The sequence below is a fragment of the Mesoplodon densirostris genome, chromosome 11, assembly GCF_025265405.1.
Source record: "Mesoplodon densirostris isolate mMesDen1 chromosome 11, mMesDen1 primary haplotype, whole genome shotgun sequence".
Lineage (NCBI taxonomy): Eukaryota > Metazoa > Chordata > Mammalia > Artiodactyla > Ziphiidae > Mesoplodon > Mesoplodon densirostris.
The window spans coordinates 51201200-51212574 of NC_082671.1; the positions used below are offsets into that span (position 1 = coordinate 51201200).

General features: G+C 62.7%; 1 protein-coding gene across 2 annotated transcripts in view; it reads left to right on the forward strand.

The window, feature by feature from the left end:
- COL2A1 (collagen type II alpha 1 chain) overlaps positions 1 to 10619 on the forward strand; it is a 30410-nt gene extending 19791 nt beyond the window's left edge. For both annotated transcript variants that reach the window (XM_060114044.1, XM_060114045.1), the window contains 26 exons: positions 2 to 55; positions 328 to 381; positions 582 to 635; positions 876 to 920; positions 1080 to 1178; positions 1380 to 1487; positions 1834 to 1887; positions 2191 to 2244; positions 2667 to 2720; positions 3057 to 3110; positions 3394 to 3501; positions 4124 to 4177; positions 4611 to 4664; positions 5329 to 5490; positions 5733 to 5840; positions 6047 to 6154; positions 6443 to 6496; positions 6641 to 6748; positions 6951 to 7004; positions 7146 to 7253; positions 7531 to 7584; positions 8040 to 8147; positions 8519 to 8807; positions 9279 to 9466; positions 9782 to 10024; positions 10473 to 10619. In XM_060114044.1, coding sequence (XP_059970027.1) covers positions 2 to 55; positions 328 to 381; positions 582 to 635; positions 876 to 920; positions 1080 to 1178; positions 1380 to 1487; positions 1834 to 1887; positions 2191 to 2244; positions 2667 to 2720; positions 3057 to 3110; positions 3394 to 3501; positions 4124 to 4177; positions 4611 to 4664; positions 5329 to 5490; positions 5733 to 5840; positions 6047 to 6154; positions 6443 to 6496; positions 6641 to 6748; positions 6951 to 7004; positions 7146 to 7253; positions 7531 to 7584; positions 8040 to 8147; positions 8519 to 8807; positions 9279 to 9466; positions 9782 to 10024; positions 10473 to 10619 — 2577 coding nt within the window. The remainder of the gene's footprint in view (position 1; positions 56 to 327; positions 382 to 581; positions 636 to 875; positions 921 to 1079; positions 1179 to 1379; positions 1488 to 1833; positions 1888 to 2190; positions 2245 to 2666; positions 2721 to 3056; positions 3111 to 3393; positions 3502 to 4123; positions 4178 to 4610; positions 4665 to 5328; positions 5491 to 5732; positions 5841 to 6046; positions 6155 to 6442; positions 6497 to 6640; positions 6749 to 6950; positions 7005 to 7145; positions 7254 to 7530; positions 7585 to 8039; positions 8148 to 8518; positions 8808 to 9278; positions 9467 to 9781; positions 10025 to 10472) is intronic.
- The last annotated feature ends 756 nt before the right edge of the window (positions 10620 to 11375 follow it).

The window sequence follows — 11375 nt, forward strand, 5'->3', positions numbered from 1 at the left end:
GGGTCTCCCTGGCAAAGATGGTGAGACAGGAGCTGCAGGCCCCCCTGGACCTGCTGTAAGTACCTGCACAGCCTCTCCAGGTGGCCCGTGGGCAGGAGCTTTGTGGGTAGAGGTGGGGAGTAATGGAGCTGACAGGTGTGGATCTGGGCTGATCCAGGACACCTGACCCAGCCTGAGCTGAGGCAGGGCGTCCCAGGAGGCAGCCTGGACCCCATCGGGGTTGTCAGGGGTGGGGGTCACTGGTGGGAGGACAGCGAGGCATGCACACCTTGCTTGGTCCCAGATTCTCTGGAGGCTGGCTCAGCTCGCTTTTGTCTTCCTCTGCAGGGACCTGCCGGTGAACGAGGCGAGCAGGGTGCTCCTGGGCCATCTGGGTTCCAGGTAGGTGGCTGGATCAGTCCTGTTCAGTCTCCGTCCACACGCAGGACTCTGGGGCAGCAGCAGTGCCCCCATGAGGGGGACCCAGGGATGAGTCTTCCCTGAACCCCCTCCCCTACACCTGCTCTCGCACTGTGCTGGCCTCCCTGCAGGGCACGCCAGCAAACGCACTCCTTTCCTAACTAAGTCACCTTGGCTTCTAGGGACTTCCTGGCCCGCCCGGTCCCCCAGGTGAAGGTGGAAAACCAGGTGACCAGGTGAGTTTGGGGCTCTTTGAACCTGTAGCCTGTGTAGGTGGGAAGACCTATTCTCATGCCCAGGAGGCAAGGGCAGGAGGGGGCACAAGGAGCCCCATGAGGCCAGGGAATGTCCAGGACCTGCTGCCCAGCTCTCCACAGAGGACAGTCTGAGCTCAGCCCCCAGCGGGAGGGCAGCTCAGCCGAGGATCTGGGGCAGAAAAGCCTCTGCTCTCTCACACATCCTTCTTTGTTGTTCAGGGCGTTCCTGGTGAAGCTGGAGCTCCCGGCCTCGTGGGTCCCAGGGTGAGTGTCCCGTCCGCTGTTCCCGCGCGGCCTCCTCGGGCCTGCTCCTTCCCGTGCGGTTCTGCCGCGCGTCCCAGCACAGCCATCCTGGCTCTCCTCTCTCTCTGGGCCTCCGCCCCATCTCTCTTGCCTGATTGCTCCCTGGTGTCTCTGCCGCAGGGTGAACGAGGTTTCCCAGGGGAACGTGGCTCTCCCGGGTCCCAGGGCCTCCAGGGGCCCCGCGGCCTCCCTGGCACTCCTGGAACTGATGGTCCCAAAGTGAGTGAGGCGGGTCCTGCTGGCGGGGGTCCTCTGGGCTGGAGGGGGAGGGGGCTCAGGGGGGATGAAGATGGAAGGAGGGAGGGATGGAGGATGAGACAGAAAGGGATCTGGGCAGAGGAGGAAGGGAAGGAAAGGGGGCTTGGGGCCTGGGGGGCCCAGGGGAAGTGCTGCCCTCCACTGACTCCTCTCCCACCGCAGGGCGCAGCTGGCCCAGGTGGCCCCCCTGGGGCTCAGGGCCCTCCAGGTCTGCAGGGAATGCCCGGTGAGAGAGGAGCAGCTGGCATCGCCGGGCCCAAGGGAGACAGGGTGAGTACCAGGCTGAGCGCGCCTCCGCCACAGCTGGGCTTCCCCACACCCCCTCCCGCTCCCCAAGGCACCTGGCGGTGAGGGTCCCCGTTACCCTCTTGAGGAACTTGGAGACCCCTCCCAGGCTCTCCGTTTGACCTTGAGTGACACGACGTCCTGCCCTGACACTTCCCTCCGTCTCACTTCTGTTACTCCTCGTCACCCACCCTGAGGCTGCAGCAAAGCCCTCTTGGCCAGGCTCTGAGCTCTGCCTGGAGCCCCATTCGGGGGGTGGGGCGGGCACTGAGCCGGCAAAGGGGATCTTGGAGTGACTTCCTGAGGTGGCCCGTTTTTCTCTATCCCACAGGGTGATGTTGGTGAGAAAGGCCCCGAGGGAGCCCCCGGGAAGGACGGTGGACGAGTAAGTGATTGCTGGTTGCAGGCTCCCTAGGGTTGGGATGGGGACAGATGCAGGGGACCTCATGCACTCAGGGGACAGAGGGGCAGCGTGTGAGCGTGGTCTCTGCTCCTATCTCAGTTTTGTGGGCTGGGCAACTACAGGGACTTCCCTGTCAAAAGTGGGGGCCCCAGGGTGAGAGGGAGCTCTGGGGGCCACACGAGGGTACACCAAGGTCCGCTGGGTGCGGCGTCTCCAGGCTCCCTGTTGGACTCCGCGTCCCTGGCTGCCTCTCCCTGCCCCTCACTCCACCTTCTCCCCCGCCAGGGTCTGACTGGCCCCATTGGCCCCCCTGGCCCGGCTGGTGCCAACGGTGAGAAGGTGAGTCGTGGATCCCTTTCCTCGCTTTGCCTCACCTCCCCATCAAATCTCCTTCTCATGTCCTGCCAAAGACTGCTCTCTCTTCCCCTCGCTCGATACCTGTCGGCCTCCTGCCCTGCAGCGGCTGCAAGGAGTGGAGGGTGGGGGCTCTTCTTAGAGGCAAAGTCATGGCTGTGTGCACCACCGAGGGAAGCAGTTGGATGGGGGTATGGGTGTCTTCAGCAAAGGCCCCGAGTAGGTGCAGGTATGGCCAAAGCAACAAGGGGAGAACGTGCCGCGGGTCGGAGGGGAGACCGGAGACCCTGTCCTCCCGTTAGGGCTCTCTGGATGCACTTTGCTCTGGAAGGGACCCCCTCTCACCCCACATTCCTCATCCTTGGCTTTTGTCCGCCCCCCACCCCCCCGCCGCCGGCCCACTTTAGGGAGAAGTTGGACCTCCTGGTCCTGCAGGAACTGCTGGTGCTCGCGGCGCCCCGGTGAGTATCTGCCCCTGAGCCTGGCCCTGCAGGCCCCCCCGGGCATGGCTCCCACCCTGCCCCCTGGGCCTGGGGGTGGGAGGAGAGATGAGAAAGGGAGAAGACACGTCCCCCCATGATGTGATCAGGGTGGAGGGCCTTTGGGTCCCCAGATCCTCTGACCGCGAGAGGCTTTCTGACCTGGGTCCCTTTATTTAGGACGGAGCTTCCCGACCCCCTCTCTGAGGGTTACTGTGCAGTAGGCTGGGCTGGGCCAGAGCGGGCTCTGGGCTCACAGGAGGGAACAGAGCAGGCCGGCAGCTGAGCCTCACCCCTCCCGGCCCTCTTCTCTCACAGGGTGAACGTGGAGAGACTGGACCCCCCGGGCCCGCTGGATTTGCCGGTCCCCCTGTGAGTATCTCTGTCCACCCTCCCTCCCTCCCATGCCCTCCACTCTGGCCAGCTCAAGTCATTCCCCAAGGACACCATCCCACCTGCGGGGGAGGGAGGGACAGGATTTAAAGAAGAGGGAAATGGCTCCTCTCCGTCCACATCTCCACACCGATGTGATAGTCCTACCTGAGGCTCGGTGTCCAGGCCCAGGGTGGACGCACACACTCACACAGTCTCTGGCCCCTTTAGAGGAACCTCAAGTGTTTGCCCGCACTCACTGGCCTCCTCCTTCCCGGGACAGGGTGCTGACGGCCAGCCCGGTGCCAAAGGCGAGCAAGGAGAGGCTGGCCAGAAAGGTGACGCTGGTGCCCCGGGTCCTCAGGGCCCCTCTGGAGCTCCCGGGCCTCAGGTGGGTAACACTGAGCTCCCCCGGGCAACCGATCCCACAGGGTAGGCGGTGCTGGGTGCTGGGAGAGGGGCCTGGGCAGGCAGAGGTGGCTAGGAGGCCTGGGGATGCCCGCCTGTGTTTAGGGCCCTCCACCCAGCAGACTCCGGAGCCTGCTGCTGCAGCCACAGGAGGGGCAGGCTGCAGGGAGGAGGAATTGGTGCTCAGGTCAGGGGTAAAGGTTCAAGGAGCTAAGCTGGCTTTCAGAGCCGTGGGTGTGGGTGTGGGTGTGGGTGTGTGGCTGGGGGCCGACACAGGGTACCAGCCGCTGGGTCTCCCTGAGCACAGACGGCCTGGGGCAGAGCGGCCAGTCTCCTGGGAGACCTCGGACCGGCTCTGAGGACACCTGATGGGCCTGCCCTCCCCGAGGTCTCCTAGAACACGAGTCTCCTATGGGTCGGGGTGGCAGGCCCACCTGTGACAGCCTCTCCAGGCTGGGATTTTAGTGCTGACAAAGCTGTGTCTTTGAGGACCTAGCTCTCAGGAGTCCACGGTCGGTCGGGGACTCAGAAGGAACCTGCGCCCAGAAGCCCACAGCCCTCCCCCAGGGCGACCGGGCCTCACCATCTGCCTCCTTCCTCCCCAGGGTCCTACTGGTGTGACTGGTCCTAAAGGAGCCCGAGGTGCTCAAGGCCCCCCGGTGAGCAAAGCCCCCATTCCCACTGTCACTGTGCCGGGTGGAGGGCACTGTAGGGGCAGTGGCTTCTCTCGCACCCACCCCCCGGGCCTCAGGAAGGAGGCCTGGTCCCAGAGACACCACCCGGTCTCCTTCCCTCTCAGCCCGAGCCCCTCCCACACAGAGCCCAACCCACAGCCGGGTGGGAGAGAGGGCGCCCCTACAGCGCTGACTGCCCCAGCCGCATGCTCCCCCTGCAGGGGCTGGAGGCTGAGAAGCTGCAGCTGCCCGAGGCAGTGGCCAGACCTGGGGGCCCTTTCTCCCTCTCTAGCTCTCCCCTTGCTGCCGTGCGCCCCTCGCCCCTTTCCACGCCAGCCTATGAGACCCCCGCCCCCAAATTTGATTCTTGGGCCTCCTGAGGGTCTGAGATACTCAGGGTCCTCCTCTCGTCACATAGGGGGCCACCGGATTCCCCGGAGCTGCAGGCCGCGTCGGACCCCCAGGTTCCAATGTAAGTGCTGCCCTCGGCTGTTTCCTCCCTAACTCCAGGCATGGGAGGCACAGGCAAGGGTCGAAGAGTCTGGCCCAGTCCCCCACATGTCTTTGTGCCCATCCCCACTCCTGGGAACAGTAGTTAACTGACCATAGGGACCTGCTCTCCTCGTAGACAGCTGGGAGCAGGGTGGTGTGCCCTCTTGCTGGCCACATGCTTCTGGCTCCATGGGCAGGACAGGGCTGGTACAGTTGCTTTCATCGTGGACGCACACTTCTTGAGCACACTGTGCTTTGTAAGAATGTCTGCACCTTGCTCCTGGGGAAAGTCCCCCAGCTCACCACCACCACCAAGGGCAGAGGGAGCAGGCACAGAGGCTTAGCGGCCAGGGGCGAGGCTGGAGCTGTTCCTTGAGGACGGGTGGTGGGACTGAGGCCACAGGGAAGGAAGCAGAAGGGAGTCCAGGTAGATCAGAAAAAGGAAAGCGTGCAGAGGCTGGAGAAGCCAGGCTGGCTTGAAGCCAGAGCTCATGGGGGAGAGAAGATGGAAGAGGTAGTCCGGGGTGGGGATCAAGCTGCCCTTAGGGTGGAGGAGGCCCCCAGAGGGTCACCGTGGCTTTGGCAGCCTGGAAGGATGGCAAAGGGTGAGATGAGTTCTCACGTCCCGCATTTGTTCCTTCTAGGGCAACCCTGGACCCCCCGGCCCCCCTGGTCCTTCTGGAAAAGATGGTCCCAAAGGTGCTCGAGGAGACAGTGGCCCCCCTGGCCGAGCTGGTGACCCTGGCCTCCAAGGTCCTTCCGGACCCCCTGGCGAGAAGGGAGAGCCTGGAGATGACGGTCCTTCTGTAAGTCCCACCCCAGGCTGGGGAGCCCAGGGCCAAGGTCCCTGGAGCAGGAGTGTGAAGGGCACGTGGGCTCACAGAGCCCAGAGTGGGGGGAGCAGGACTGTGGGGCTGCCGGGGAGGGGTGGGCGCTGCAGAGAGAAGTGCCCTGACCCCTGCAGTGGGCAGCTGGCCACCTCGCAGATGGGCAGGGGGCGGCTCCGTGTCACTTCTCAAGTTCTCACCTCCCTCCTCTCCTCCCTCAGGGTCCCGACGGTCCTCCAGGTCCCCAGGGTCTGGCTGGTCAGAGGGGCATCGTTGGTCTGCCTGGGCAGCGTGGTGAGCGAGGGTTCCCCGGCCTGCCCGGCCCATCGGTGAGTGGGGACGCCCCTTCCTCCGGGCGAGCTGGGCCCAGCCTGGCTCAGGTGGAGGCTCTTCACCTGGTGCTCTCGGTGTCCTGGCCACCCCGAGGCTGCCACCACTCTGTACCATCTGAACTGACCCCCGGTCAGTGCTCTCCCCAGAAGGGCTCAGAGGGGCCTCGGAGCGCGCACTCATCCTCCTCGTCGCTGTCCCCCAGGGTGAGCCTGGCAAGCAGGGAGCTCCTGGAGCATCTGGAGACCGAGGTCCCCCTGGCCCCGTGGGTCCTCCCGGCCTGACTGGTCCTGCGGGTGAACCTGGACGCGAGGTGTGCAGTGGGGTCCACTGTGGGGTAGCCCGTTCTAGGGAGAGGGGAGCCCTGGAGAAGGGGGTGACAGATGGGCCGAGCCCAAGCGCCCAGATGTGATGGGAGGGTGGTGATGGGAGAGAGAGGGCACGGAGACTAAGAGCTGGGCCCATGGTGGGGAGGCAGGAGGAAGCTGGCTGAGAAAACTTTGGCTGGATGGAGGGCACAAACCTGGGCTCCTGAGAGAGGACAGGAAGCAGAGGCGGGGATGGTGGACAGCTCTGATGGCGTCTGTTTCCCTTTGCGCAGGGAAGCCCTGGTGCTGACGGCCCCCCTGGCAGAGACGGTGCAGCTGGAGTCAAGGTGAGTATTGGGGTCTCACTCAAGGTGAGTATGGTGGGGTGGGGAGGACATTCCATTGGCCTGGCAGGGCTGGGGTCAGAATCACGTCTCTCCTTGCCTCTTCTGGAACGTTCCTCTCTGAGCCGGAGGCCTCTCTCCTGACAGGGTGATCGTGGTGAGACCGGTCCCTTGGGTGCCCCCGGAGCCCCAGGGCCCCCTGGCTCTCCTGGCCCCGCCGGCCCAGTCGGCAAGCAGGGAGACCGAGGAGAAGCTGTGAGTATCTTCGAGTCAGTAAAAGCCACGGTGGAGGAGGGTGGCTGCGTGGGTAGGGAGCTTTCCACCACCCCAGGCCCTGGGCGCGCCCCTGGGGCTGGGCTGTGGAGCAGCAGCCTCAGTGCCCAGACCGAGGGCAGACGCAGAAGAGGGCCGTCCCTGTCCTGACCGTGCTCTGACGCTGCCCCCACTCTCCCCACAGGGTGCACAAGGCCCCATGGGACCCTCAGGACCAGCTGGAGCCCGGGGAATGCCAGTGAGTATCTGAGCATCCTGTGCTGGGTCCCCGACAGGCAGGTTCAGGGGACAGCAGGGACCTGGGGCTCCTTGGTTCGGGTGAGGCTGGCAGAGACTGGCCTGAGCTGACCAAACCTGTGTCTTTGTGTCTTGTTCCCAGGGCCCTCAAGGCCCCCGAGGTGACAAAGGAGAGACGGGAGAGGCTGGCGAGAGGGGACTGAAGGGACACCGTGGCTTCACTGGTCTGCAGGGTCTGCCCGGCCCCCCTGTGAGTGCCGCAGGCTGCGCTTTGTTCCCCAGGGCGTCCCACTTCACAGAGCCCACTTGAGTTTCCCATGCTGCTAAGGCGACTTGGGATCATCCTGAGAAACGTGCAGGGCCTCCTCAGGGTTGGAGGGAGGAGCACATGGAAGGGGTGCAGGGGCGGGACGTGTATGCGCTCCCCCAGCTCCCAGTATATATACATATTCAAGAAGGCCTCCTGACGTGGAAGATGGGGCCCTGTCTGTGCTGACCTCTGACCTTTGCCTCTTCCTGCTGCACAGGGTCCTTCTGGAGACCAAGGGACTTCTGGTCCTGCCGGTCCTTCTGGCCCCAGAGTAAGTGAGACGGAGTGAACCCTTCCTCCGGGGTGGGACCAGGGTGCTGGTCAGCTGTTTGGTGAGGAGGGAGATGTGGCTGCTTCTGGGGAAGCCTCGGGCTCAGGTACCTCACTCAGCAGCAGAAGTGGGACTGGCTTGGTGACACTGTGGCCAGAGAAGTACCTGAGGTCACAGGACGAACACGAGAGCAGCTCTCGGCTGTCAGACAGACTCCCTGGGAATAGGATTTTACAGAGAGGATTGCAGGGAGTGAGAGAGCCGTGAAGCCGTCCGGCCGGTTCTTGGCCACACGGAGACCAGCGCGGGGTTCCACGACTGAGAAATGGGAAAACCTGGGAAGGGAGCAGCTACGGGTGCTGCCAGGACGGCGGCCTCACCAGCCCCAGCTTCTCCCGGACCTTCCCTTCGTCGATGGCTCTCTTCTCACTGCCTTTCTCCCTCCCGGCCTGCAGGGTCCTCCTGGCCCCGTCGGTCCCTCTGGCAAAGATGGCGCTAATGGAATCCCCGGCCCCATTGGACCTCCTGGACCCCGTGGACGTTCAGGCGAAACTGGCCCTGCTGTGAGTGTCCTTCCTGCTGTCTGGGGTGTTCCCAGCACCGGGAGGCTTGAGCTCTCTGATGCTAAGGGCTTCTTTTGGGGCATCAGCCTGCAGCTGACATGACAGCATCCTTTATCCTGGGGGGTCCCTGGAGGTTCAGAGCCCCTGAGACATAGAAGAGAGGGGCTAATGAACAAACAGGGAGCATCCTATGGCTTTCTTGGTCTTGGCCTGCTGTGCGCACACACACACACACACACACACACACATGCACACACCCAACGTCATGGGACTGGGAAGAAGACATCCTCGTACATTCTAGCAGGTGGGGATGGACATAGGAGGGGCGTCTCCCTGTAATTCCTGGCTGATTTCTCTGTTTCCTGCTGCAGGGTCCTCCTGGAAATCCTGGACCCCCTGGCCCTCCAGGTCCCCCTGGCCCTGGCATTGACATGTCCGCCTTTGCTGGCCTAGGCCCGAGAGAGAAGGGCCCCGACCCCCTGCAGTACATGCGGGCCGATGAGGCAGCCGGCAACCTGAGAGAGCACGACGCCGAGGTGGATGCCACACTCAAGTCCCTCAATAACCAGATCGAGAGCATCCGCAGCCCCGAGGGATCCCGCAAGAACCCCGCTCGCACCTGCCGGGACCTGAAACTCTGCCACCCGGAGTGGAAGAGCGGTGAGCCGGGGGGGCAGGATCCCCGCCCCGGAGAATAGGAAGTCAGCCCACTGGGCATGGCCCCCTTCAGAAGGAGGGAGCAGGCATCTCTCAGTGCCGGGCAGAGTCGGGCCTGGAAGGTTCTGGTACTGGTGGCTCCCCCATTTCACAGCAGAGAAACTGCAGCCCCGGTCCCGTCCTGCCATGGCCACATGGCGGAGGTGACTTCAGGGTAGAGTTCCATCCACCGGGCAGGCCCTGCTCCTGTCCCTTTGCCTGCACCCCCGTTTAGCCCTAGACCTTCCCATCTGGGTCTCCTCGCCCGGATCCCTCCCTCTCCCCTCCCTTTGGCCGCATGTGGCCCTCACACCCTGCTCCTCTCCCCCTGGTGTCCCCGTAGGCCTTTCTGTCACCCCAGGCAGGCCTGGCTCTCTCGGGAGCGTGTGTCTGTGCCTGTCTGAGCCCCGATGGGGTGTTGCCTCTCCGCTGCAGGAGATTACTGGATCGACCCGAACCAGGGCTGCACCCTGGACGCCATGAAGGTTTTCTGCAACATGGACACTGGCGAGACCTGCGTCTACCCCAGCCCAGCCAGCGTTCCCAAGAAGAACTGGTGGAACAGCAAGAGCAAGGACAAGAAACACATCTGGTTTGGAGAAACCATCAACGGTGGCTTCCACGTGAGTCCCTGCTTGCTCTAGGCCAGGGACGGTGCCTCAGAATCCTCCTCTGCTTTCTCCCTGGCCGTTTTTAGTGCCTTGCTCCCATTCTCACTGGATGGGGTGGGGGGAGAGTTAAGGGGAAGAAGGAAAGAGGAGGAGGAGGATTTTTTCCCACTTCGAGGTGGAGGAAGAATCCTTAGAGGCTTGCTCCACTCCCCGGAAGCAAACATGTCTTCCTAGTGACCCCTCCCCCAGCCCCCTTCAGCTCCTGCGAACCCCGGTCGGAGGCCCCTGTCCCCCCGGGCCTCACGCCACTGCTCTCTGCCCTCCCAGTTCAGCTATGGAGATGACAACCTGGCTCCCAACACTGCCAACGTCCAGATGACCTTCCTGCGCCTGCTGTCCACCGAGGGCTCCCAGAACATCACCTACCACTGCAAGAACAGCATTGCCTACCTGGACGAAGCCGCTGGCAACCTCAAGAAGGCCCTGCTCATCCAGGGCTCCAACGACGTGGAGATCCGGGCTGAGGGCAACAGCAGGTTCACGTATACTGTTCTGAAGGATGGCTGCACGGTGAGTCAGGCCGGCTGGGCCACCAGAGAGATGAGCCGCCCGGGGCCCCGGGCTGCAGCAGGCAGGCAGAGGGCTGGTCCACAGCAGGCATCCTAGTCCTAAAGGGGCACGAGCGTGACGGGCTACTTGGGGACGACACGCAGAGCGACAGGTGAGGGAGAGGGGCGTGCTGTTCTGTCTCCTCCCCTCTCTTGGCTCAGCGTGTCCGGTGACTTGGAGGAACACTCATGCGATGTGTGGGCCTCTGCCCTCGCAGGCTGGGTCACTGTGGAGTGGGGAGGAGAAGGGCAGGGGGAGGAGGCTGAGGACTGGAGTCGAGGTGGAGGCCAATCCAAAAGAGGTCTAGGCCCCCTGGGTGTGTTCTGTGCTTTGTGTTCAGTTTTGGGGTCCAGGGCAGCTGGCACCAGATTGTAAGGCATCCACCAACTCTCCTCTCTTTCTCCCCTAGAAACACACCGGTAAGTGGGGCAAGACTATGATTGAGTACCGGTCGCAGAAGACCTCACGCCTCCCCATCATTGACATTGCACCCATGGACATAGGAGGGCCCGAGCAGGAATTTGGTGTGGACATAGGGCCTGTCTGCTTCTTGTAAAAACCCGAACCCAGAAACAACACCATCCATTGCAAACCCAAAGGACCCAAGTACTTTCCAATCCCAGTCACTCTAGGACTCTGCACTGAATGGCTGACCTGACCTGATGTCCATTCATCCCACCCTCTCACAGTTTGGACTTTTCTCCCTTCTCTAAGAGACCTGAACTGGGCAGACTGCAAAATAAAATCTCGGTGTTCTATTTATTTATTGTCTTCCTGTAAGACCTTTGGGTCAAGGCAGAGGCAGGAAACTAACTGGTGTGAGTCAAACGCCCCCTGAGTGACTGCCCCCCAGCCCAGGCAAGAGAACCCCCCCTTCAGGTGCCGGGCGCAGGAACTGTGTGTGTCCTACACAATGGTGCTATTCTGTGTCAAACACCTCTGTATTTTTTAAAATGTCAATTGATATTAAAAACAAAAAAATTATTGGAAAGTACATATTGGCTTGTGCTTTGTTCTTTATCTTTCATTAGTCCTGGAGTCTGTGGGCAGGACAGAATCCTCTTTCGCAAACTTTGGCACCAACTGGAACCCAGGGGTGAACTAGGAACAGAGACCAAGGTTTGGGAAGGGAGGCACACGAGAGGGGGTGGCCTTGTTCCTGAGCATAAGCCCAGACACACCTCCAGGCGGATTAGTGCAAGAGAAAAGATGCGCTCTGAACTCCGACGGGGAGGTGGGGCCTGCGTCGTGCCACTCGGGAGAGACCAGAGACGCCCCGAGGGAAGGGGGGTGCACGGTGCAGGGGGGAGGG